The sequence below is a fragment of the Rhinatrema bivittatum genome, chromosome 9, assembly GCF_901001135.1.
Source record: "Rhinatrema bivittatum chromosome 9, aRhiBiv1.1, whole genome shotgun sequence".
NCBI classification, from domain to species: Eukaryota; Metazoa; Chordata; class Amphibia; order Gymnophiona; family Rhinatrematidae; genus Rhinatrema; species Rhinatrema bivittatum.
Window position 1 is genome coordinate 209157396 of NC_042623.1, and position 27838 is coordinate 209185233.

At 46.3% G+C, this 27838-nt stretch overlaps 1 protein-coding gene across 1 annotated transcript in view; it reads right to left on the reverse strand.

Annotated features, from left to right (window-relative positions):
* Positions 1-27838, reverse strand: part of HLTF (helicase like transcription factor) — a 333607-nt gene that overhangs the window by 18882 nt on the left and 286887 nt on the right. The window contains 2 exon segments of the mRNA XM_029615024.1: positions 2247-2427; positions 2736-2848. Of these exon segments, the coding sequence (XP_029470884.1) occupies positions 2247-2427; positions 2736-2848 (294 nt within the window).

The window sequence follows — 27838 nt, forward strand, 5'->3', positions numbered from 1 at the left end:
TTCCTGTTTCTGGATGCTCCAGGATGCTGCAGCTGGCCAGACTGGGTAAGAGCCTCAGAGGGAGCGAGGGAACCAGAATCCCTGGCTTTCCCACCCCTGGAGACAAGGGCTGAGCCTGGCCAGGGATTTTCAACACCCCGCTCGCCCTGCTCAACCAGAGGGATGGTCCACGAAGGAACCTAACACCTCTGGCAGCTCAGTCTTCAGTTCTTCCATCTTCGCTCTAACCCTAAGCTAAGTTCCTTTACTTATTTTCCCTTTTTTTTTTTTTAAACTACTACCAGACAGCAGGTTTGCACCTCTACCGTCTGCTGGAGATAGAGAAATACTGAGGTACTGCAGGTGGCACTCTCGGATAAGTAGCAGTGCCTGAAAAGTTTTTATTCTCTGCCTCCATCTGCTGGTAAGATGCAAAACCCACTTGTCTGGACTGATCCGGGGTATGAACAGGAACTTAGCTCTATTCACCAGCCAACTAGATTATTGCAATGCCCTACTTAATGGTATCTCAAGACCAACATTCAATGTTTGCAACTCATGCAAAACACCACTGCCAGACTCTTTGTAGGAGCCAAATCTTCAGATCATATAAGGACCATCCTATATGATCTAGACTGGTTCCCTGTAGAAACCAGGATAAAATTAAAAATTCTCTGCTTCACCTTCAAATGTGTGAACAGACTGGCCCCAGAATACACAGCTCCCAACACCCCTTCTAGAGAACTCCGTTTTTCACAAATGGCCCTTCTTGTCTCCCCTCCCTTGACTGCTGCAAAACTATTCTGCACAAGACAGAGTCTTTATCTGCTAAGCTCCCAGTTTCTGGAACAAGGTTCCACAGCCTACACTACCTCACCTTCCAGAAGAGAGCTAAGACATGGTTGTTCAACCAGACCTATCTTCAGACTAATCCACAAAAACACCAATCTACCAGATCTAACCTTGAATTGCATTCAATCCTTCCCCAATCCTATTATAGATTAACCTATTTTACTAGCTATGAACCTCTTCATATGAAATGAGTCTCATCACTACCAGCAACTCCATTCACCAAGAAGGCATCTTGCTCTGTGACTGGTCTGTCGTTGCCACCTCTACTACCCTATTCCTCATGACAGCCTATCCCACATGGATGAAATATCAAATATCATTGGAAAATATATATATATATAAAAAGTTCACAATTTAGGTGTCTTCCTACTCTATCTCAGTCTCCTTTTTCCAGCCGTTACTTCTAGACTGCTTTAACTGTATTATGTGTATGTTCTGGTTCAAATTCTTGTTTTAGTTTATAGTTTTGGTTCGATGTCCAATGTTTCTGTTTATTGTATATCGCTTTGAGAGATTTACCTAATCTGAAATGTGATCAAGTGTTCTGAAATAAATAAAATAAATAATCTCAATGTGTCTCTTTAGGGTCTGCCAGAGGGGGTTGTTTGCTCATATCACAATTCTGTCATGTTACAAGAGAGGGGAGTGATGAGGGGAAATGGATGAAGGGGTGGCGAAAGGAGATGAGAAAGGGAAGTAGAGGGAACAAGAGTGCATGGGGGTGTGTGTGAGTGACAAACAGTGTACCACATACACACAAACTCTCCATCCACCTTCCTTCCCTGCCCCTACTTCCTTAAATGGACAGATATTGGGGAAATAGGGAGGCAGGGGGCAAGGTTACTGGGAGTGTGACAGGATGGTAACTTTGGAGAGATCTAGAATTATTATTACTGACATTATTTGCCATACTTTTACATCCTTGGGAAGCTTGTCCCTTGCCTCCCCCTTACCTAATATTTAAAATCTCCAAAAGGGTCAGACATAGAACTCACAAAGGGCCCCCTCTCCCTTTCTGCCCCCCCTCCCAAGTTCAGGAAAATCTGAGGACCTTCTCCCAGCCCTTATGGTGATTTCAAGTGTCCTATGTAGCCCTTGAAAGGTTTGGGGACCCCTGCATTGAAGAATTACAGAGAAAGTATGAGAAAGGTCATGGCCTGACACTCATCATTTTGTCATTTCCAACATCTTTACTTTTCTCCTTTTGAGTGACTAAGCCTCCTACTGGGAGGGCACTGCTGAATGAGCCTTGAAATGAAATAAAAGAATGACTGGCTCTCCTGAACATGTTTACAGGTTTCTTTGTATAATTTACTGCTGGCCTGGTGTGGCACATGGCAAAATGTCTGTCAAAAGAATGCTGGCTAGCTGACATCTGTGTCTGCCAAAGGGAGGAGAAAATAGTAAGGACTCACTGGATCCATCAGAAATACTCGCGATGCTGCAGTCAGATTTAACCCAACTCCACCAGCTTTCAGAGACAGCAGCATTATGGTCGGTGATTCAGGTGCAGGACTCTGAAAGCACTGAATTGCTTCTATCCTTTTCTTCTGTGTCATGGAGCCATCCAAGCGAGCAAAAACAAACCCAGATTCTCTAATAAAAAGAAGGGAAGGAACAAAAATAATACCTCTACTGTTTCTATACCAGCCATTCATCTAGTAACCTGACCATTTCAACAAATTCTGTATTTAAACATTTCCTGTCAGAAGTGAAATAGGAAACTAATACCTAGCTGTAAGCTACCTGCCTGATCATTTGTCCGCAGTCACTGTTCTAGCATTTTGCAAATGCTTTATCAAGCCTCTCATAACTTTTTTTTTTTTTTGTTTTAACAAAAATGCTTGAAACTTGATAAATTATATTAGCTCTTCTTTTGTGCATTTTTCCATAATTTAGCTCACCTGAGTGGTGTTTCTATTATAGACAGAAATGCTGTAAACTGAGAAACAATTAAACTCTTGATAGCTGGATCCTTCTTCCGCAGCTCTATCAAAGCATGCATTAGGGCACTGACCTGGAAAACAGCATGAGAATGTAAAATCTAACGTTAAAATAATCAGATGGCTGCAATTATAACAGTCAACCTATGCTATAAGAGGGCGATTTTCAAAAGCTTTTTACCCGGTTCATCCAGGTAAAAGTACACATGAGGATCAACAACATGCCTATTTTTATCAGTGGAAAGAGTAGGGGATCTGAGGTGAGGTTAGATCACTTAAGGTCACAATGCTTGTAGTTTTGCATTTTCAAAACAACCATTTTTCCAAGAAAAAAGTACACAGAGGAAAAAAAAACGTGTAAATCTCTGTGGGTGCATGTTCCTTAGTCAATTTTCAAAGAAAATGTAATCTCATACTTTCCCTATGAGAGCTGGTGCAAAGTCCGTGGGTAAAGGCACCCCGCACACATCATGCATACCCACATCATTTTGAAATGTATACACCAGACGGAGGCTCAGCCTGTGCACTGTTCACTGCAGCACAGGAAACTTGAGGGTCAGATGTGCTAAGGTAATTTTCCCCATTTTGTCTCTATGGGAAAAATGTATGTGTGGACTGCTTGGGTCTTCCATTAGACTGGGCTAGTGGGGATTCAGCGCTTTGCAGAAGTGGTGCATTCAAACAGTGGAGAGGGAGGGAAGGTGGCTGCAGCTAATCTGGTGATCTCTTGCTGGCTTAAGAAGAGACTACTTCAAGACCTTGGACAATTGCAAATCTTTAAAAATTGCAAAAGAAAGCAAATCTTCTTCAAAACATCTAAGATATTTAAAATGTAGTAGGTTTGGTACCATAAATTTAAAAATATTAGAAATTTAAAGAAACTGAAAGGTGCAGCTGCAAAGGTAAAAAGTGTAACACATTGATAGGACAGGCTAACAGAGTATTTGAAAAGAAGTTGGCCATAGATGCAAAAACTCACAATTAAAACTTTAAAAAATATATCCAAAGCAGAAAACCTGAGAGGGAGTTGGTTGGTCGTTGGATGATCAAGGGATTAAAGGAGCACTTAGAGAAGATAAGGCCATCGTGGGAAAGATTAAACGATTTCTTAACTTTGGTATTTACTGAAGAGGATGTTGGGGAGATACCCGTTCCGGAGAAGGTTTTCATGGATGATGATTCAGATCAACTGAACCAAATCACAGTCAATCTGGAAGATATACTAGGCCTGACTGACAAACTGAAGAGTACCAAATCACCTGGACTGGATGGCATATACTCCAGGGTTCTGAAAGAACTAAAAAAAAAAAAAAAAGAGATTTCAGACCTATTTCAATTAATTTGTAACCTATCATTAAAATCATCCGATGTACCTGAAGTTTGGAAGATGGCCAATGTAAACCCTATATTTAAAAAGGGATCCAGGGGTGATCCGGGAAACTTAAATGATCTGGAAAGGGGTACGACGAGTGAGGTGATCAAATTTGCGGATGACACAAAATTATGCCGAGTAGTTAAAACTCAAGCGCATTGGGATGAATTGCAGGAGGCTCTTGCGAGACTGGAAGATTGGGCATCCAAATGTCAGATGAAATTTAACATGGACAAGTACAAAGTGATGCATATAGGGAAAAATAACCCTTGCTGTAGTTACACAATGTTAGGTTCTATCTTAGGAGTTACCACCCGTGAAAGAGATCTAGGCATCATAGTGGATGAAACGTTGAAATCTTTGGCTCAGTGTGCTGTGGCAATCAAAAAAGCAAACAGAATGTTAGGAATTATTAGGAAGGGAATGGTAAATAAAACGGAGGATGTCATAATGCCTCTGTATTGCTCCATGGTGAGACACCACCTTGAATACTGTGTGCAATTCTGGTCACTGCATCTCAAAAAGGCTATAGCTGTACTGGAGAAAGTGCAGAGAAGGGCGACCAAACTGATAAGGGGCATGGAAAGGCTGCCCTATGAGGAAAGGCTGAAGAAGTTAGGGCTGTTCAGTTTGGAGAAGACGACGACTGAGGGGGGATATGATAGAGGTCTACAAAATCATGAAAGGACTTGAACAAGTTAATGTAAATCAGTTATTCACTCTCTCAGATAATAGAAGGACCAGGGGGCACTCCATGAAGTTAGGAAGTAGCGCATTTAAAACAAATTGAAGAAAATTGTTTCACTCAGCGCATAGTTAAGTGCTGGAATTCATTGCCAGAAGATATGGTTACAGCAGTTAGTGTAACTGGGTTTAAAAAAGGTTTGGATAAGTTCCTAGAGGAAAAATCCATAAACCTATTTTGGTAAATAATAAGCAATAGTAGCTTGTGACCTATATAATGTTTGGGTACTTGCCAGGTACATGTGACTTCGATTGGCCACTGTTGGAAACAGGATACTGGGCTTAATGGACCTTTGGTCTGACCCAGTATGGCATATCATATGTTAATAAGAAACAAAATAAAATCTCAATTAGACTTGATTTGCCAATAGGCTTTTCATATTTAGGAGACAGAGGCCTGACAGAAAAAGTATATTGCATTGGAAACACTTGATGGGTTAAAAAAAAAAAAAAAAGGTCCTGAAAGTATGCTTTGTTGACAGAGTTAGGTTAAGTACCCGTTTACTTCCTCTGTTACCCAGTTCATAAAATACTTGTACTAATGAAAGGCTAAAGGGAGGAGGAATAGCCTAGTGGTTAGAGCAGTGGACTATGAACCAGGAGACCAGGGTTCGAGTCCTGCTGTCGCTCCTTGTGACCTTGGGCAAGTCACTTTACCCTCTATTGCCTCAGGTACAAAAACTTAGATTGTAAGCCCTCTGGGGATAGAGAAATACCTACAGTACCTGAATGTAAACCGGTGTGATATCTCGATTGAGATCAAATGTCGGTATATAAAAATAATAAATAAATAAATGTCTTAGAAAAGGAAGAGTCTTTGTAAGATCTGTCCCATCACCATGGAAGCAACTGGATACAGAAACCAAACAAACAATATCCTCTGTTTATTTTTGGGGAGGACAGTACTGGAGCTTGGTAGGTCAGTTAGTGATTTTCAAATTAACATATGCTTTCAAACCATATGCAGGATTAGTAATCCGATATATATTTCCTAAAAAGGTATTATAGTTATTCTCTGTTATGAGGTTCCCTTCACAGAGATTCAAAGCACGTAGAGAAAACAAATCAGTGAAGTATCCACAAGAAATGGAGAAATTACTTACCTGATAATTTCGTTTTCCTTAGTGTAGACAGATAGACTCAGGACCAGAGGGTTATGTGCTCTTCTGCTAGCAGATGGGAGACGGAGTCAGATTTCAAAGCTGATGTCACTCTAGATATACCCCTGCAGTAACCTCAGCTCTTCAGTATTCTGTTTGAAAAGCCAATGTGGATATATCTTTGCTTAATTAACTTGATGAAACTTGATTGAAATGATTAAACTGATTTCAAAACTGGAGACCGCCAGTGCACTCAACTAGTTAACGCCTACCCAGTGGGTGTCTTGAACTAAGGGTAGGAAGCGGCTTACCCGTATTTGCTTAGTCTCGAGGTTCGCTTTCCGAGGTTCTCCTTCTCTGGGGCAACCGTGGGCGGGATGCTGAGTCCATCTGTCTACACTAAGGAAAACGAAATTATCAGGTATGTAATTTCTCCATTTCCTAGCATGTAGCCAGATGGACTCAGGACGAGTGGGATGTACAAATGCTACTCCCGGACAGGGCGGGAGGCTGCCCGTGGCCCACTTAATATTGCCCTTGCGAAGGCTCCATCTTCTCGGGCCTGAACATCCAGGCAGTAGAACCTGGAGAAGGTATGCATGGAGGACCAATGTCGCCGCCCGACAGATCTCAGCGGGCGACGACAGCTTGGTTTCTGTCCAAGAGACTGCCTGGGCCCTCGTAGAATGAGCCTTGACCTGTAGTGGTAAGGGCTTTCCTGCCTCTATGTAGGCTGCCTTGATTACTTCTTTGATCCAGCGGGCTATGGTCGCCCTAGAGGCCGCTTCCCCTTGCTTCTTCCCGCTGTGAAGAACGAACAAGCGATCCGTTTTGTGTACTGGTTCTGATCTTTCCAGGTATATCCATCAGGAGTCTGCAGACATTTAGGTTCCCGACAGGATAGTGCCTGTAGCTTGGAGATGCGACGAGCTGAACACATTACCACCAGGAATACAGTCTTCAATGTTAAGAGGCGTAGTGACAGACCGCGTGTTGATCTGAAGGAAGTCCCTCGTAGGAAGTCTAATACTAGATTGATATTCCATAGAGGCGCCGGCCACTTTAGGGGTGGCCGGAGTTGTTTGACTCCTTTCAGGAAGCGGGACAAATCCGGATGAGTTGATGGTCATATACAGTCCACTTCGGCTCTGAAGCAGGACAGTGCGGCTACTTGGACCTTGAGGGAGTTGAGTGACAAACCCTTCTTCATACCGTCCTGTAGGAAGTCCAGAATCATGGGAATCTTGGCCATACGCGGGAGTATCTCGCGGTCCTCGCACCAGGCTTCGAATATTCTCCAGATCCGTATGTACAACAGGGATGTGGAAAACTTGCGCGCTCGGAGCAGGGTGTCAATCACGGCCTTTGAGTAACCTCACTTCTTCAGGCGAGTCCTCTCAAGGGCCAGACTGTAAGAGAGAATCGAGATGGATTTTCGTGAAGAATCGGGCCCTGCTGGAGCAGGTCCTGTGTGGAGGAAGGCATAGAGGGTGCCCCGCAAGGAGTCTTTGCATGTCTGCGTACCATGGTTGCCTTGGCCAATCCGGGGCCACTAGTAGAACTAGTCCCCTGTGACTATCTTGCAGATGATTTTGCCCAGTAGTGGCCATGGGGGGGAAGGCGTACAGTAAATCTTCCTCTGGTCAAGTCTGGACGAGAGTGTCCATCCCTTGGGAGTGAGGCTCTAATCTGCGGCTAAAGAACCTGGGGACTTGGGCACTGAGATAGGTGGCCAGTAGATCCATGGCTGGGAGACCCCAGCGATTTACTATCCAGTTGGAAGGCTGTGGTAAACAGCATCCATTCCACAGGGTCCAGGCTCTCTCTGCTGAGGAAGTCTGCTGAGACGTTGTCTTTTCCTGCGATGTGGGAGGCCAAGATCCCTTGTAGGTTTATCTTTGCCCATGCCATGAGAGGGTCTATCTCCAGCGACACCTGCTGGCTCCTGGTTCCTCCCTGGTGATGTAAGCTAGCGTTGTCCGACGTTACTCGAATCGCTTTGCCTCAGAGTCTGTGGCTGAATCGCAGGCGCGCTAGTCTGATTGCTCGAGCTTCCAGGCGGTTCATGTTCCATCCCGCCTCTTCCTTGCTCCATTGTCCCTGGGCCGTCGTTTCATTTATTAAAATTTATTAATCGCCTAACAGAAAAGTTTTGGCCTAAGCGATTTACAATAGAACATACATAAAATTAAAACAAATCTGCAGGCTTGCATCCGTGGTGAGCAAGGTCCAGTTCGGTGGGGATAGGCTTATTCCTCTGCTTAGGTTGTCTTCCTGTAGCCACCACTGCAGTTGAGAATGTATCTCTGCTGGTAATTGGAGGCAAAATGAGTAGTCCTGGGACAGTGGGTTCCATCGTGACAGTAAAGAGCGTTGGAGCAGTTGCATATGGGCTCTTGCCCTCGGGACGACCTCCAGGGTCGATGCCATGAGGCAGAGGACTTGAAGATAGTCTCATACCTTGGAGCGTGCATTGGTCATCAATCGTCCTAATTGTTCAATCTGTTTCCTTCTCCTCAGGGAAGGGAGGAAGACTTTGTTCTGTTTGGTTTCGAAATGAGTCCCCAGGTACTCTAGGGATTGAGAGGGCTGCAGACTGCTCTTGCCCGTGTTCATGACCCAACCAAGTCCTGCAGTAGGCTCTTGACTCTGCTGGTCACCTGCCAACTCTCTTCTGAAGACTTTGCCCTGATCAGCCAGTCATCCAGGTAAGGGTGTACACCAAGATCCCTTCCTTCCTCAGTGTTGCTGCCATGACCACCATAATTTTGGAGAATGTTCTGGGGACGGTTGCTAGGCCGAAAGGTAGCGCTCGGAACTGGTAAGGTGACCCAGTATCGCAAAGCGTAGAAAACACTTGTGATCTTGATGGACTGGAATGTGAAGATGGGCTTCGGAGAGGTTAGAAACTCTCCTGGTTGTACTGCCACTATGACGGAACAAAGGGTCTCTATGCGGAGGTGTAGTATCCGCAGATGATGGTTGACGTTCTTGAGATCCAAGATGGGTCGGAATGATCCTTCCCTTCTTGGGAACGATAAAATAGATGGAATAGCGCCCCGTATTTTTTGGGGCGTGGGAACCGAAGTTATTGCCTTCAGACTGAGTAGTCTTGTCAGGGTGGTTTCTATTGCCAGTCTCTTGGTGTGGGAGTGGCAGGGTGACATCATAAATTTGTCTCGAGGGATGCTGCAGAACTCCAGAGAGTAGTTCTCGAAGGAGGTTTAGTACCCATTTGTCGGATGTGATCTTATTTATTTATTTAGGGCTTTTTTATACCGACATTCATGATACCAATCATATCATATCGGTTTACAAGAAACAATGGTGAAAAAAACATTAACATCAACATGAACAAAAGGCGAAGAGAACAAGTGAACGAAAGTTACAATAAAACAGGGGTACATGAACTGGGAGGAGGAAGAGCCAGAGACATGGCTAAATCAGCGCTAAATAGTATCTAGTCTTAATTCAGGATTATAATAAAACTCTTCCATAAAAAATCACATCACTCCGATACTTCAATCATTACATTGGTTACCAATTAAATACAGAATACAATTCAAGATCCTGTCCATTATACACTCTCTCATCTACACTCCTAATTCAATTACCTTATGTTCCATTCTCCGGATTTACAAACCCACCAGACATCTAAGATCACTGGACAAAAACTTCTTAGACATCCCATCACCACGACAGGCCCGTCTTGACATCACCAGAAAAAGATCATTCTCTGTCATTGGACCAATCTTATGGAACGCATTACCAGACTCTTTAAGATCCATATCCAACTCCAAACACTTCAAAAAATCCCTAAAAACACATTTATTTCAATCTGCTTTCCATATATCACACACTAAATAACATAACTACTTCTCCATCACACAGGGCACAACATTATTATATATTGATTTATTTTTTATGTAAACTATTCATTGTTTTAGATTTTTATTTTTATTATATATTTTTGTAATTGAGCTTTTATAATTTGATAATCTTTATGTTCTTTTAAATTTAAATCTTTATTTACATTTGTTTTTTATTTAGTTATGTAAACCGTTTTGATTAAACACTGTTTGTAAAGACGGTATACAAACACTTTTAAATAAATAAATAAATAAATAAATAAATAAATGTACTCAGGGACTGGATTATTTCAAATGTATAAATATCGTTTACTCAGAGCTGTAATAATATCAAATGTTCCTGACTAAATAGTGTCAGTTCATAAAGCTCGGGACTGATTAATGTATCGTCAGAAGCCAAATCAGGGATGTGGTATGTCGACTGGAAAACCATGGTGAGTTATTATAGTTGTGGCGGTCATAGATCGGGGAAGGCTTGTAGAAATAACCAAGTCTTGAGTTTCTTTCTGAAAGTCAGTATGCAAGGTTCTTGTCTAAGTTCTGGGGGCATGGAGTTCCAGATGGTTGGAGCCGCAGTCGAGAAGGCTCGAACTTTGGTGGAAGAGACATGTGTGGATTTGGCTGAGGGGGTGTGAAGCGAGCCCTTGTATGCTTCTCTGATGGGTCTAGAAGAAAAGTGCAACGTGAGTGGGTAGTATAAATCGATGGGTGTTCTGTTGTAAATGGTTTTATGGATGATGGTGAGACACTTGTGAAGAATTCTAAAGTTTACTGGGAGCCAATGCAGGTTTTTTAGGATGGGTGTAATGTGGTTTCTTCTGTTGGAGTTTGTTAAAATTCTAGCAGCCGAATTTTGTAGTATCTGAAGCGGTTTGATGGAAGAGGCGGGAAGGCCTAGCAGAATGGAATTGCAGTAGTCTAATTTGGAGAATATAATGGCTTGAAGTACTGATCTGAAGTCTTGAAAGTACAGTAGCGGTTTGAGTCTTTTTAATACCTGAAGTTTGAAGAAGCAGTTTTTGGTTGTGTTGGTGATGAACTTTTTTAGATTTAGCTGGTTATCAATTATAACTCCGAGGTCTCTTGCTTGGCTGACCAGGGTGTTTGTGTAACTTGACTGTATGTTATCGTTGTGGTTGAGAGATATAAGGAGCATTTCTGTCTTAGACGTGTTAAGAACAAGGTTTAAGGTGGTAAGGAGGTTGTTGATATCTTGGAGGCATTTGTCCCAGAACTTCAGTGTTTTTGTGAGGGATTCGGTTATTGGGATCAGGATTTGGACATCGTCGGCGTAGAGATAGTGTTTGAGTTTAAGATTCGTAAGCAGCTGGCAAAGGGGGAGAAGGTATAGATTGAAAAGTGTAGGAGACAGAGAGGAGCCCTGTGGGACACCTCTTGTAGTGTTGATGAGCGGGGATTCCTTGTTGTTGATCTTTACTTTGTATCCTCTGTTCGTGAGAAAGGAGTCGAACCATTTGAAGGCCGTACCTGTTATCCCGATGTCCGAAAGTCTTTTAAGGAGAGTGGAGTGATTCACCGTGTCGAATGCTGCCGAGATGTCGAGGAGTATTAGAAGGAAGGAGTGACCGGAGTCCATGCCCATGATGAGATGATCTGTGAGGGAGATGAGGAGGGATTCGGTGCTTAGAGCTTTGCGAAATCCATATTGCGATGTGTGGAGGATGTTGTGATCTTCCAGGTATTCTGATAATTGGCTGTTGACAATGTTTTCTATGATCTTTGCCAGAAAAGGTAGGTTGGAGATGGGGCGGAAGTTGTTGAGTTCTCTAGGATCTAGATTTGCTTTCTTAAGAAGGGGTTTGAGGGTAGCAATTTTTAGGACGTCCGGGAACATTCCTTGAGATAGTGAGCAGTTTATGATGTCAGCTAGGTACTTGGAGATGGAGTCTGGCACCAATAGAAGAAGTTTGGTTGGGATTTGGTCGAGAGAGTGGTAGGAGGGTTTCATTTTCTTTATAAGGGATTCGATTTCCAGAGCAGAGGTGAGCTCAAATGAATCCAGTGAGGGTCCGGAATTTGAGAGGGGGGGGGGGGCTGGAGATGTGAGAGGAAGTAGAATTGACAGGCAGGAGAGTTAGTAAGTTAGATATTTTGTTGTGGAAGAAAATTGCCAGTTCATTTGCTTTTGCTTGCGCTTGTTCGTCTGGGATGCATGGGTTAGCTGTTTTCGTGAGTTCTGAAACATAGGAGAAAAGAGCCTTAGGATCAAAGACGAGATCATGTATTCTGTGACCGTAGAAATCTTTTTTTGCTCGGTGAGTGGTGTTTCTGTATATGTGAAGGGTTGATTTGTATGCGTTCAGTGTGCTCGGGCACGGGGTCTTGCGCCATTTGTTTTCTCTTTGTCTGAGAATTCGTTTAAGTTCTCTAAGTTCATCAGAGAACCATGGTTGTTTCCTGTTAGGCGTCTCTTTGATTCTTCTGGTTGCCTGAGGGCATACTTTGTTTGCTATTGATTCTGTGATATTAAGCCATGAGCGGAGTGCCGAGTTAGGGTCAGAGACTTCTAGTTTGTGTAGATCCTTTGTTAGATGCTCGCTGAGGACTTCTGAGGAGCAAGATTTTCTGTAGTGAACTGTAGTTTGAGTGGGTTGTGCTTTGGGGTTTTCCTTGCTTGTGAGGGTGGTGGTAATCAGTAAGTGGTCAGACCAGGGAACTGGTGTGCATTCCGGGGGGGGGGGGGGGGGGGTGGAGGGTGAAAAACTGGAGTTGATGAAGATGAGGTCCAGTATATGCCCTGCTTTATGGGTGGGCTTGTTGATAATTTGTGTGAAGCCCATGGCCTTGAGAGAGGTGAGGAATGCTTCACAGTTAGTAGAGAGTGGGGATGAATCGACATGGAGGTTGAAGTCCCCTAATATCAGAGCGGGGGCATCTAGGTTGACATGTTTGGCAATGATTTCAACTACGGGTGAGGCGTCTGTGTCCAGGAGACCAGGAGGGGCGTAGATCAGGAGGATTTGTATATGGACGGATTTAAACAGGCCTAATTCTAATTTAGAGGCTGACTTAATTGGTTGAAGAGTAAGCCTGAGTTCCTTTTTGGCTGCAAGGAGCAAGCCGCCACCTCTTTTTTTCTGTCTGGGAAGAGAGAAGATGTCGTATTGTTGAGAGGGTAGTTGGTTTATCAGGGCTGCATCTGTCGGTTTAAGCCAGGTTTCTGTTATGGCGCAGATGTCTGGGTTTGCGTCTAGGAGATAATCATTTAGAATGTGTGATTTTTTTGTGATCGATTGAGCGTTAAAAAGAGATACTGAGAGTAGTGCAAGACCCAGTAGTTGGGTGAGAGGCGAGACCATGATCGGGATAAGAGATCTAGTGGTGCGTGTCCGGAGTAATGTAAGAGCTTTTTCCCTGGTGCTGTGGTGGAGGATGGGGATTGGGAATCCTTGTGTCATGTTCCACTTGTGTTCTGGCTGGTCGTGCTTGGATGAGAGTCTGTTTGTTGGAACGAAGGGATTAGGTTGGGAAACATGTGGAGCTGAAATAGGGAGAGTGAGTAGCTGGGTGTCCTGTTGAGCGTCTGTCTGCTGAATGAGGGAGGTGAGTGATGGGTGAGTGTCAGTCTGTGGAAATCTGTCAGATTGTCGAGTGAGTCCGTTGCGTGTTCATCTGTTGTGTGTGTCCGCTGGTCGTCCATCTGTTGTGTGTGTCCGCTGGTCGTCCATCTGTTGTGTGGGTCCACTGGTTGTCCACTGGTTGTCTGTGTGTGAGACCGCTGCGTGTTGGTCTGTAGAGTGAGTCTGTCGAGTGTTGATTTGCTGAGTGTTGATTTGCTGAGTGAAGGGTCAAGGATGAATGAGTGCAGAGTATTTGTATGATGAACAGATATGGGGTGGTTGAGTCTGTGGGTGCAAGACTGTGCTGACAGTATGGACGGATGGGAGCCTTGCTTGGTGTTACTCTGGTGCACACGAAGGGGCGCACAAAGGGGCTGGCCCCTTTGTCGCGCTCCATAGGCGCGCGACGCCTAGTGCAGCCGAGCCCTTTAAAGGGCTCTGGGCGCCTGGCTGACGTCGGTTCCGGCGAGGGCGAGCGGCTCCAGCGGGCTTACTGCGTTTTTTCTTTTTTTTTTTTTTTAGTTCCTGTCCGGCTCGGGGGTTCCGGCGCGAAGGGGCCTCTCTCCCTGCCTCAGGTCCACCTCCCCTGACCCCGACGGGTCAGCGCCGAGAGGGCCGACCTGGATGGCAGCGTGCAGGGAGCAAAAGGGGCGCGACTCTCCCCGCCGAGCCCTTTAAAGGGCTCTGGGCGCCTGGCTGACGTCGGTTCCGGCTCCGGCGGGCTTAGGGCGAGCGGCTCCGGCGGGCTTACTGCGTTTTTTCTTTTTTTTTAGTTCCTGTCCGGCTCGGGGGTTCCGGCGCGAAGGGGCCTCTCTCTCTGCCTCAGGTCCACCTCCCCTGACCCCGACGGGTCAGCGCCGAGAGCGGGGGGAGGGCCGACCCATCTTTGGTAGAAGAGGGCACATCGACCCCCTATTTCCTCTTCCTGTGGATGGGTCAGCCCATTCTCATTGTGGAGCATGGCTGGATCCTGCCCCCGGGCCTGCTCCTCTCTTGGTCTGTCGGTTCCGAAAGGGCTGGGACCTTCTGGAGGGACGAGGTGCTTGGAACTGCAAGTTCCTATAGGGTCTAAAGCGTTGTGAGCCTCTGCCCTTGGTTCTTCTGGGTGAGGGACGCTGAGATCTTTTATTCCTATCTTCCGGTAGCCGAGGCACTGGAGATTCGCCCCATTTGCTGGCTAACTTCTCCAATTCGCTTCCGAACCAGAGAGATCCTTTAAAAGGCCTTCTTGTGAAATTCGCTTTAGATGTCTCGTCAGAGACCAATTCCGTAGCCATAGTTGTCTTCTGGCTGCCACTACTGAGGCCACGCCTCTGGCTGAGGTACGCATCAGGTCTGAGCTTGCATCCGTCAGGAAGGCTGCTGCAGGTTCCATCGTCTCACCGGTATACGTTCCGCAGTTATTTGCCTCTCTCGAGAGGAGCAAGCAGGAATGTGCCACCAGTGCGCAGCAGGAAACAATCTGCAGTGTCACTGCTGTTGCGTCGAAGACCTGCTTAACGATGGATTCCAATCGTCTATCCTGAGTATCCTTCAATGTGCCCCTCCCTCAACGGGAATCGTTGTTCGCTTTGAGACAGCACAGACCATGGCATCCACTTTCGGGAAATGCAAGCGTTCCTTGGTCTCTGGTTCTAGGGGGTATAGGGCTTCCAAGGCCCGACCCCCTTTGAAGCTGGCCTCCGCGGCATCCCACTCTAGGTCAATCAGTTCCTGGATAGCTTCCATCATTGGAAAGCAGCATGAGGCTTTACGAAGGGACACCAGGATGTGGTTCTTCTTTAGTTCCACCATCGGGTCCGTGCCTGGAATACCCAAAATCTTCAGAGTCTGGGAAACAAGGGCTGGTAGTTCATCCTTATGGAAGAAGCGAAGCATAGTTCGGTATGGTTCTAGGCCTGGTGGAATTTCTCCTTCTTCCACGGAATCGCCATCATAATCTGAGGTGTCTGGGTCCCTGTCAGGGAAATTCTTGGTTAGGAAAGGCATGTCTCGAGGCCGGGAGGATCTTGTGCTTCCGGCAGGGGTTGAGCCCGGGGCGCAACTGGGGCTGATTGTGCCTTAACGAAAGCTTGCAGCCCTTGGAAAAAAATTCTAACCAGGAGAAGGTCCCTGGATCCATGTTAATCCCAGAGGGGGTCTATGTAGGAGCCCCTGAGGTGCCCTCTTGTGGAGAGGCCATCTCAGAGATGCATAGATCCAAGGAATATCATCTATAGTAGTTCCGGACCCATCCCCTGACAGTGAGGGACAAGGCTTTGGTTCCCCTTGGGCTTCCTCGCAATACTGGCACAGGCAGGACTCCAGTTCAGGCTGCGCGGCTCTTATGAGGCAGGGTGTGCAAAGAGTGCCTTCTGGCCTTCTTGGCTGCCGGTGCCATTGCCTCTAGCTTCAATGCGCGTGTGTAGCTGTAAACGCGGCTGTGCGTGTAGTTGTGCATGCAGGGTGCGCTCAGTTATGCACGCAGTGTGCGTGCGTCTGTACTGAACGCACGCAACAGGCGCATCGGCTGCCCGGCCTGCCCCGCGTGTACCGTCGGTCGAGAAGGGAAGATGGCGCCGCTGCCTCCCATGCGTAAGATGGCACCCCCAAGGGTCTCCACGTGGACCCCTGCACCAGATCAGGGCCTAGCCCAACCAGGGCTGCTCAACCCAATCGGTAATCCCTTTTACCTTGAGAAGTAATTCAAATCGGTGCAGCAATCCGAGCCTCGGAGACCGGAGACCTGATTTAAAGTTTTCTGCTTACTGGTCTCTGTGCTTACCAATCGAGTGCCGGGACGGTCTCCAGCTGCAGGGGGGAGAAAGCTTTACCTTAACCGCCGTGCTCTGATTTGCATCCGCTGCCTTTCAGCCACTCTGGGGCTAGGTCCACGCCGGGAACCGGCTTCTGGCGCAAGGCACACCTCTGAGGATATCGGAAATCATCTCAGGAATTCTCAACTGGGTGAGGTTCCCTTAGGTTTCACCGCAGGAGAGCGGGGCTCGATCTTCAAGGTAAATTTTCTTTTTCTTTCTTCTTTGCTGTATTTGTTAACACTATTCTATTGTGTGGGATAGTGTCCGCATCTGCTAGAAGACGGAGAGATACTGAAGAGCTGAGGTTACTGCAGGGGTATATCTAGAGTGACATCAGCTTTGAAATCTGACTCCATCTCCCATCTGCTAGCAGAAAAACACATAACCCACTGGTCCTGAGTCCATCTGGCTACACGCTAGGAAATAAATCATATTGAAAAGTGTTTTAAATACCACAGAACACAACACAAGCCATCAATCAATTTGCAATCCCTGCATTCTGACACAGCTTTGGAATCATAGGCTGGCTCCAGATGGATGAACAAGAAAACAGTTTTGTGCTCACCGCTAATCTACAATACCCAGTGTACACCAAGGATGTACACCCAAGAGGTATCAGAGGAACAGATAGGGTATAACTTATGCCGCAAATACAGACACCAAGTTTCAAAGTGGACTCAGTGCATGAGTCTGATTTGAAAAATATCCCATCAAATCTACCCAGAACAAAGTTCCATCTGCTATTTGGTGCATACAAAGATTTTACCAAAAATTTACACACATACGGTTGAATTTTACAAAGTATGTGCATAAGTCCTAATCCTGTCCCAACTCCACCCCCAGAACACCTCTGCTCAGACTGGGTAAACTTATGCACAAACCTGCCATACTTGCATAAATTTACTTGTATATCAGGCAGACAATTTTGCAAAAGGCCAGGTCAGTGCATACAGCCCTGTTTTACTACAGAAATCCCTTTGACAATTACCCCCATAGTGGGCAATTTCAAAAGCTATTTACCCAATCAAATCAGCTGTCTGAAAATTGCACACCCTCCCTGTGGGCAAATGTATGCGCGTCAAGTGGAGGCATTCCTGGGGACAGGGAATGCTACAATATGCAAGTTTTGCATTTTCAAAACTAAATGCAATGTTTGAATGGGGAAAAACATTCACAGAATAAAGTGGCTGCAAATCTCTGCAGGTTTTTTTTTCTTTAAGCAATTCTCAAAAGGAAAGTATGCATATACTTTTCCTTTGAGAGCTGGTGTAAAGTCCACTGATTTAAGCACCTATGCAGAATTTTTATGTTTTTGATTTTACTGTAGCCCACTTATACCAGCAAACATCCCTAATAGCATCAATAGATCCAAGTTTCTACCATGAAACTTGGACAAGTGTTCCAAAGTGAGAAAACCCACCAGAACACATGGGGAAAGAAGCAATAGAATTTGCAAGACACAAGAAGTTCTTTAAAGAGTTGGATCAAAAACAGGCAAGCAGAATTGCTTAAACAACATGTGTTATTCAAGGATAGCAGGATATTCGCTTTTACACATGGGTGACATCATTAGATGAAGCCCAGCAAGAAAGTTTGACTTCAGAGTTTCTAGAAACTTTCAACATGCTCTTCTCAGCATCTGCAGCATGCTATGCCACCAGGTGTCTACACAAGACCCTCTTCAGCCAAAATGGCCAAGGAAGCAGGAGGAAAGGCCATGTCTTTCTGGGTCACCAAAGGTGTATTGGTGGCTGACCCCTGGAGGCTATCGCGATTCCCAGGAATGCATGGAGAAAGCAGAGTTGCTTATCTGTAACAGGTGTTCTCCAAAGACAAGCAGGATGGTAGTCCTCACACATGGTAGACTTCATTGGATGGAGCCTGGCACGGAAAACTTTTGTCAAAATTTCTAGAAACTGACTGGCACACTGAGTATGCCCATGCAGGTCCTTCTTCAGTTTTATAACAGAGTTCGCGAAAAATGAAATAACAAAAATGCGAGAAAAAAAACAACTCTGTGGGGAGGTGGGCAGGTTCCACAAGGACTAACCATCCTGCACCTGTTACAGGTAAGCAACTCTGCTTTCTCCAAGGACAAGCAGGATGGTAGTCCTCATACATGGGTGATTAAGTAGCTCTAGGCCTCTCTGAACATGAGCAGCAAAGAACAGGTGTCAATGTGCACAACAACTGTAACTGAAGCAACCAGAAGAGCAGGCCTGCACCCAAGAAGGGGAACACGGAGGGAGAGTTGGGTTTTTAAGGCTGGAAGAGGTTCCTGAGGATGGACTACCTGAAACAAGTGTCCTGCTTACAGTCCTTATCTAGGCAGTAATGAGAGGCAAAAGTATGGAGGGAACTCCAGGTTGCTGTTCTGTAGATTTTGTAGATAGGAACCGCCCACAAATGTGCCACTGAGCCCGACATGGCCTGTACAGAGTGAGCTCTGACATGGCCAATGAGTTACAGACCCACCTGCGTGTAGCAGAAGGCAATGCAATTGGCTAGCCAGAGGGACAGTGTCTGTTTAGAAACAGCGACACCTAATATGTTCTTGTCAAGAGACAAACAGCTGAGTCGAGGTGGGATGTGTTCGTTTCCAGGTAGAAGGCAAGAGCCCTCTTGCAGTCCAAGGTGTGGAGAGCATGTTCACAGTGGTGGGCGTGAGTTCTTGGGAAAAATGACGGTAGTACAGTGGACTGGTTGAGGTGGAGCTCTGAAACCACTTTGGTAGGAACTTGAGGTGTGTATGCAGGACCACTCTGTCATGACAGAACTTCGTGTAAGGTGGGTACGACACCAGCGTTTGCAGCTCATCTACCCTGTCATCTACCCTGCGAGCCGATGTGACCACCACCAAGAAAAGCACCTTCCAAGAAAGGTACTTTAGGTCACAAGTCCACAACGGCTCAAAGGAGGTTTCATGAGTTGCGAGAGAACCATGTTAAGATCCTAGGAAATTGCCATGGGACGAGTGGGAGGTTTCAATTGAAGCAGACCCCTCATGAACTGGCCCACGAGTGGATGGCAAGAAATTGCACAACCATCCGAACCCCGATGGTATGCCCTATGGCACTGAGGTGAACCCTCACTGATGCGGTCTGCAGACCAGAGTCAGAGAGGGACAATAAGTAGTCCAAAAGTGCAGAGGGGGAACAAGAGAAGGGATCCAAGCCGTGACCCTTGCACCAGGAGAACTGTTTCCACTTTGATTGACTGATTTTCTGGTGAAAGGCTACCTGGACTCCAGAAGAACATGAGATACTCCCTCCGATAGGCCGAGGGCCTCTACCATCACTCAGTCAACATCCGAGCTGTGAGGGCCAGGATCTGCAGATTGGGGTAACTGAGCCTGCATTGGTTCTGGATGATGAGGTCTAGTGCTGTTCCCAGATGGATTGAGGGATGCACTGCCATGGAGTCTTGATCCTGTTGCAACTTCTGGAGCGTCTTGGATGTGAGGGGAAGGGGTGGGTAAGCGTACAGCAAGTCCGTCCCCCCCAGTGGATTGAGAAAGCGTCCGCTATCGATCCTTTGCCCTTCCTGCTGAGGGAACAAAACATGGGCACTTTCCTGTTTTCCGCAGAGGCAAACAGGTCTATGTCCAGGGCTCCCAAAAGCGGAAGATGCGGTTGCTACCTCTTGATTGAGGGACCACTCATGTGGCCTAAATGTCCGACTCAGGGTATCGGCTAGGGTATTGTCCACTTCCAGAAGGTACACTGCCCAGAGACTGATGCTGCTGTCAATGGCCCATGTCCAGACCTGGACTGCCTTCTGGCAGAGGGGAAATGACCAGATTCCTCCCTGCTGGTTCAGCTACCACATGGCCACCTGATTGTCTGTCTGCACCGGGACTACCTTATTCAGGAGAAGCTCTCTGAACACCCACAGGGCATAACAGACCGCTCTCAGTTCCAAAAGACTGATCTGAAGTTGTGCCTCCTGAAGCGACCAGAAACCTTGTGTGCGGTATCCCAGAACATGTGCTCCCCACCCCGTCTGAGAAGTGTCAGTGATGAGCGTGGCCTGAGGTGAAGCCTCCGAAAAGGGACAGCCCCACATCAGATTTGCGGGGATTGTCCACCATAGAAGGAATTGTCGTAACTTGTCTGTGACCTTGATGCGGGCGTGCAGGCCTTGGAATGCCTGACACCACTGAGAATGCAGTGTCCACTGCGCACAGCACATGTGTAGCTGAGCAAACGGGCTGACATGACCTTCGCTGCCATGTGGCCCAGCAGCTGGAGCAATTGGCGAGTAGACTTGATTGCAGATGAAAACATGTCGTGCAAGGGCCGCCAAGGTCTCTGTCCTGTCCTGAGGTAGGTAGGTAGGACTTGTTCTGGAAGGTGTCCAGGTGTGCCCCAATGAAGTCCAGTTGCATGGCAAGCTGAAGGGGGGATTTGGGATAGTTGATCAGAAATCCCAGGGTCTCCAGAGTGGCGATTGTGAGGCGCAAGGAAGTCTGAGCCCCCTGGCGAGAGTTGCCTTTGATGAGCCAATCGTCAAGGTAGGGAAAAACATGAATTCCCTGCCTTTGAAGATGGGCACGAACAACTGCCAGACATTTGGTGAAAACTCGGGGCGCAGATGCCAGGCCGAAGGGCAGGACTCTGTATTGATAGTGTTGTATGCCGACCAGAAATCTCAGGTACTGCTGATCCCCTTGGAAAATAGGGATATGGGCATATGCGTCTTGCAGATTGAAGGAGCAGAGTCAGTCCCCCCCACTTTGAGAAGGGGAATTAGGGTGCCCAGCGAGACCATTTTGAATTTCTCCTTTACCAAGAAGCAGTTTAGAGCTCTCAAGTCCAGTATGAGCGTGAGGCCACACATTTTCTTGGGAATTAGGAAATATCTGGAGTAGAATCCTCTGCCCCGTTGGCTGGCCAGCTTGTGCAGAAATGAGCTTGTGCAGAAATGAGGGCAGAGAACATGCCCTGCTGTTCCCCAATTAGGAGACAGAGGGGAGCAGGGTGGAAGTTGCTGGAAATGAAGCCAGTAACCCTGGTGAACAATGGATAGGACCCAGAGGTCCGATGTGATTGAAATCCAACGATCTACAAAGAGTTGAAGACAACCCCCTACCGAGGGGCCAGGGTCCTGTGGTTGGCTCATACTCCCTTGCCGCCAGTCAAAATCCTGTGGCAGGATCCTGTGGCGGAGCTGTGGGTGCTCAAGAGTGCCTAGGCTGCCTCTGTCTGGTCTTCACGACAGGTCTCTGAGGCCTAGCCCTCAAAGTGAGAGGGTTATATCTGCGAGGCCACTAGAAAGGCCATTTTGGATACTGCCGTGTGGGTTTTTTGGTGGGCTGGGTGTCGGAAATACTAGCCGACAACTGTGGAAGGGTCTCGATAGTCCTTCAACTGAGCTACTGCCTCTTTAATCCTGACTCTAAACAGGTTCTTCCCCGTACAGGGTAGGTCAGCTAGACGATCCTGGAAAGCTGCACGCAGGTCGGAAGCTCGTAACCAAGCTGTCCGCCGGGCCCCAATGCCCGCTGCAGTAGATCTCATGGCTGTTTCAAAGACATCATAAGCTGCACAGACAATGTGTTTATCACACTCCAGGCCTTGCTGGATGACAGCTTGAAATTCCTCCTGGAACTGCTGAGGCAGGCATTCACTGAATTCCAAGGCCTGCTTCCACAAATTTTGAGAATATTGCCCCATGTAGAGCTGATAGCAAGCTATGCGGTCAAAAAACATGGCATCCTGAAACACTCGGCGTCCCAAGGAGTCTAGGGCTTTGTGGTCATGCCCTGGCAGGGCAGAGGTATGGGTACGAACCCTCTTAGCCTTTTTCAGGGCTGATTCCACAACCACCGATTGGTGGGGGAGTTGATGGCAGTCAAACCCGGTAAATATTTGAACCAGGTACACACTGTCGATCTTCCTGTTGACTGGCGGCACCAAAATGGGATGTTCCCATAGGTGGGTTACCAAGTCCTTGAAAATATCATGGACTAGGCACCACCACTACCTTTTTTGGGGCATCCATGAACTGCAGTATCTCAAGCATTGTGTCTAGAGTCCTGTTCTGTCAGCAATTGGAAGAGTACTGACTCGGCCATGGCCTTGACAAACCCTGTGAAGGAGAGATCCTCCGGGGGAGGGGGGGGGAGGGATTGGAAGGTAAATCCTCAGATTCCTCCGAGGAAGATACAGATCCTTCTCCTTTCCAGGAATCATAAGGGGGCCTCCCCCTTGCTGTGATCCTCTGGGGATGCGGGAGGACGAAGGCTCACCTGGGTGTGTGGCCTGGTCCTAGATGGCACCGAGAGGTACCGGAGGGCCTCTAATTCTTGAGGGGTCTGATGGTGCTATTATCGGGAGCACCGAGGAATCTGTGGAATCGACCCCGAGAGAGCTGGATGGTGAAGAGGCACTGCAAGCCTCCAGCCCACCACTGAGCCCGATGACCTGTCCTCCGAGGAGTTGCTCACTGGTATGGGGGCCGGTGGCGATGGCAACGGTGTACCCAGAGGCCTCTTGAGGGGCTTGTGGCACTGGTGCCGGCTGCATGGGTAACATACTGAGCAGCATATCGAGCCATTCCAGCAGCAGTGCAAGCACCGGCAGAGCAGGCTCCTGTGGAGGAGAAGTACCTGGGGAACCTGAGGCTCAAGGCCCTGCAGGGCCCAGCCGACCACCAGCCACACATGCCTCTCTAGCTCCTCCTCGAATGCCAGTGAGGATAACACAGTCTGAGGAGGAGCTGGCGGAATCGGGGAACCCCCTGATTGAAGGGGAACCAAGCCCTCTCGGTGCCGGTGGAGGCCGCCTTGAGGCATCGGTGGGGTCGGAGGGAATAAGCTCCTCCGCCCTTGAACACTTCATGGGAGGCACAGAGGTCAATGCCTTCTCACGATCTGGTTTGGAAAAAGAGGAGGATAGATGTCGATGCTTTCTGGACTTGTCTCTGATCTCCGCAATCCTTCCCTGATGCTGAGGAGCCTGACCAGGAACAGGATAAAAGGGACAATGGACGGTCTCCTTTGCCAATTTCGGGACCAGGCCTGACAAGAGGCGGAGAGCCCGGTGGTGCCAAAGCCAGGGCCTCCTTACTAAGCGGGGTGGATGTCCCCGACCCGAGGACGGCTCTGAATTTTTGGCCCTGAACAATTTTTCCATTTTATCAAGGTGGGCCCTGCGACCCTTCGGGGTCATCTGGGCACAAAGATCATAGACACGGACATCGTGTGAAGCCCCCAGGCAAAGGACACAGACCTCCTGGGGGTCTGTGATGGACATAGTCCAGAGGCACTGGCAGAAGCCAGACGATGCCATCAGAAAAAGAGTGCAATGCACGGTCAGTGGTCAGCAGGTACCAGGAGGGGACCCCATCGGCAACTGACCCGAAAAAACTTACCAATCTTCAAACGAAGAAGGTGAAGGACCCTATGGGATGCGTTGGAAGCGAAAGAACAACTTTAGCAGAAAGGAAGCAGAAGCTCCTAAACCGCGTGGCAACAGCTTCATGGAAACGAAGTGACTGAAGAGGGACCCCGCGTGGACGCGAGATTCGCAGCATGCTGGGCATGCTCAGTATGCCAGTCAAAGTTTCTAGAAAGTTTTCCATGCCAGGCTCCTTCCAATGGCGCCCATGTGTGAGGACTACCATCCTGCTTGTTCTTGGAGAATGAGCTCTCCTCCCCACGGAAACACTTCAGGTGATTCAAGGCTGCTGCTGCCAGAATGTTCCTGCTCTCAGCATCAAGCACCAATGGAGACCAATGCTGGCCTTCACCTGATACACATCAGAGCTTCACAATCCTGGAACTGAAAGAGGGTGAATCCTTCATTTGCTTTGGGTGGGGAAAAAAATCAGCCTATCACCCCAGTCCTGTCTGGTGCTTGATGTCATGGGGGGAAGGGGGGGATCAATACCCTATGTGAGTGCACTACCAACTGTTGGTGCAGCTCCTGGGGCCCTTGATGTCAATACCAATAGACTAGACTTACAATACTGAAAGTGCTTTTCCATAAGGTCAAGCTAGGAGTGACGTCTAGGGGTCATAGTCATAGTCAAACAATGGGGTCACCCCTGAAAGTCATGATCAGTCCCCAAGCAAAGGACACATCTACATAAGAACACAAGAAATTGCCATACTGGGTCAGACCAAGGGTCCATCAAGCTTATCATCCTGTTCCAACAGGGACAATCCAGGCTACAAGTAGCTGGCAAGTACCCAAAAACTAAGTGGAACCCATGCTACCTATGCTAGTAATAGCAGTGGCTATTCCCTAAGTCATCTTCATTAATACCAGTTAATGGACTCCTCCTCCAAGAACTTATCCAAATCTTTTTAAACCCAGTTACACTAACTGCATTAACCACATCCTCTGGCAACAAATTCCAGAGCTTAATTGTGCATTGAGAGAGAAAGAATTTTCTCCAATTTGTTTTAAATTTGCTACGTGCTAATTTCATGGAGTGTCCCCTAGTCCTTCTATTATCCGAAAGAGTAAATAACCGATTCACATTTGCCCATTCTAAACCTCTCATGATTTTAAAAGACCTCTATATATCATGTGGATCCTTGATAGACATAACACTTTCACACATGGGGCACTTTTTGGCAACCACTGACTGTTTTTCTTCTGGGCCGTCGGGCAAAAAAATGAACCCAGCAAAATCAAACAATTTTCTAGCCTAGTGTAGGTAATTTTAAGCAATTTGTCTTATTTTAGTTTGTTTTAATTTTTATGATTTTTTGTTTTATTTAATTTTTATTGAGTTGTATATTGATTTGTTTACATGTGTTGTACACCACACTGACCAGGAATTCCCTGAGATGTTAATAAGATTGAATAAATAAAAACTGCAACCAGTGCTGCCTCAATGCACTGGTATCAGTGCCCTACATAGATGCTGAAGTCTGCAGGGCCCTCTAAAGAACAAATATTGCGCTCCTGGGAAGCAAAAATTACTTATCAAGCAGGAGAGAGAGAAAAGGTCCACAATCGGTGAGCTCCACATTAAAGGTGAAACTGATGAGACCGACCTCCCCTATTGAGGTATAGCATATTTTCAACATGCCCCAGTAGGGCATGCTGAAAGTTTCTAGAAAACTGAAAGTCAAACTTCTGGTACTGGGCTCCTTCTGATGGTGTCACCCAAGTATGAGGACTGCCATCCTGCTTGTTTTTGGAGAAAAAGATGTGCCAAAAGTGTGAAATAGTTACTTCAAATCATGACACATGAAAGACTACAGAAAGGTCAACAAACCTACATATGAGAAATTAATAAATGCAGCAGAGACCAATGGCTACGCACAGGAAGGTTTACAGAAAAGACCTGAAATAAACTGGACAAATGCAGATTCTATAGCATAGAACTAGAAACAGTTTTCCATCTCATGCCTGGGTTTGACATACTAATGTGAGAATACCTGTACACTAGAAACTGCGTAAACCCTAACATTGCAGAAGCAAAGAAATGCTGGGACCACGACCTTGACAGAATTGCTGAGAATGAAGAAGTTGTGATCACAATGCTAAAGGAGAAGAACACAAGAATGAGATTGCTGATAGAACTGTCAGTACCAAGTGACTATTCTGCACTATGTATAGAGCAACAAAAGCTCATCAAGTACCAAGAGATACAATCAGGAACCGGGATGATGTAGCAGAAAAAGACAAAATAGTACCAACTGTTACATGTGCCATTGGCCTGATTAAAAGGAAAATGCTTTGTACCTGTGTAAATCGACTTTTTGAAAACAGTCCACCCTCAATGTGGGTAAAATTGCATGAGAGTTTTACCCGCATTATCAGGAAACACTGCCAAGGGTGTGTTTAGGTTAGGGGAGGAAAATAATGCACTTAGGACCCGATTTATTAAGGCTTTTCTCCCATTTTATTCTATGAGGAAAAACCCTTAGTGAATCAGGCACTTAGATTGTATTGCCAAATACATAATGGCTATTTTCCTTTAAAAACTTTGCTTACCCAAAAAGGCGCAAATATTGCAGGGACTTTGTACCTAACATCAGTAACAAAGCAAAATTTGGTGCAAATGACACGGATATAAAGTACCCGTGGTATTTACACCAATGTGGACAGTTTGATTATTGTCTCCATTAACCTAACAAGTTTCAAAAGGAAACTCTCTGACACAATGCAAGGGCATTAGCAGTAAATATGAGAGATTGGGATTGTACCCCATACTCTATCGTGGTATGCTAATCAGACTATGAAGAGGCCTTCAGATACCAGTAAGTTTCTACTTACTCCCAAATGGGTTCTCACTATAGGATCTATTCAAGTACATTCCTATGAGCCATAAAAGGTGATTATATTTCCCTGTAGTCAATATTTTCCAAGAATACTATTATAATAATCACACAAGGCTTCAAAGGGCACGGACTTTGTACCCTCACTGGTTGAGAAGAGGTGGCTGAGGTGGACATGTCCTTGGTTGCCATGGGCTAGGGGCCCTGACTGTGGATCTCAGCGGTACATTTCCTCTCCCTGTGTGATTTTTGCCAATCTTTACAAGGTGGCTCAACTGGCCATGAAGGCAGGCCAGTAGATCAAATGGAATGGGTAACAACTCCAACTCATTTGCCAATTAAAAGAACAAAATGAGCTGGACTCCAAGGATTATGAAGTAAAGTACTATGAAGTGTATCTTTGTATTTGTAGGACATGATTCATTATTAGAACTTGTAGGACACATTTTATGTATTAGATTTTGTCATGTTGTTAATCAAGGTGTGGCCATTTGTACCCACTACCTATCTTACTGACCTGATCTTTTACATGGCAGAGCAACAAGTTACTAGTTCTACCACTAGGCATTAAAGCTGTTAGAACAAACCACCCCTTAGTTCTTTTTTTCTGTTTATTAGAGGAGTGCCTTCTCAGAGCTCTGTCTTCATGGTGCCTTTCTGCCTTTTTTTCGGCTCAGCCTGGTTCAACTACTTTTTAATCATTTGTATTCCAGGCCAAGCGGGGAAAGGGTCCTTTTTATCTAAAGAATCACCTGCTATGTTACATACCAAGCTTTGTATTGAGATCTGCCCAAGAAGCATTTTTTGCATGCCTCGTCTTGGTTATGCATCTAGCAATGAAAAAGGGTAGAGGCTTTTTGTGTGTTGTTCCCCAGTTTCTGCAATGCCTTCCCTAGGGAAGCATGTCTGAAAACAGACTATTTGCTTTTTAGTTGCTTAATTCAAATTGGAATTTTAGATTTGCTTTTGGGATCTAAGCAGCTTTCCTAAGTCTTAGTTGTAAGCAGTTTAACTGGATCTCTATCCAGTATGGCTAGGTTGTTGGCAATGATCTACAGTAGGGATTTAGGAAATGGTTATATGTAGATTTTAGCTAGCTTTTAGGTTCAATGTCTCTTATTTTATATAGGAAAATTAGTTCTTACCTGTTAATTTTCGTTCCTGTAGTACCACGGATCAGTCCAGACTGAGGGTTGAGCCTCCTTTCCAGCAGGTGGAGACAGACAAACTGAAATGATATCCTATATGAGGACAGAGCCTATCCTACAACCCTTCAGTATAACTAATGTCAAAGCAGAAAATAACAAAACCAGAATAGGATCAAGCAAGTAACCATAAAGCTCAATGGAGCAACTGTAGA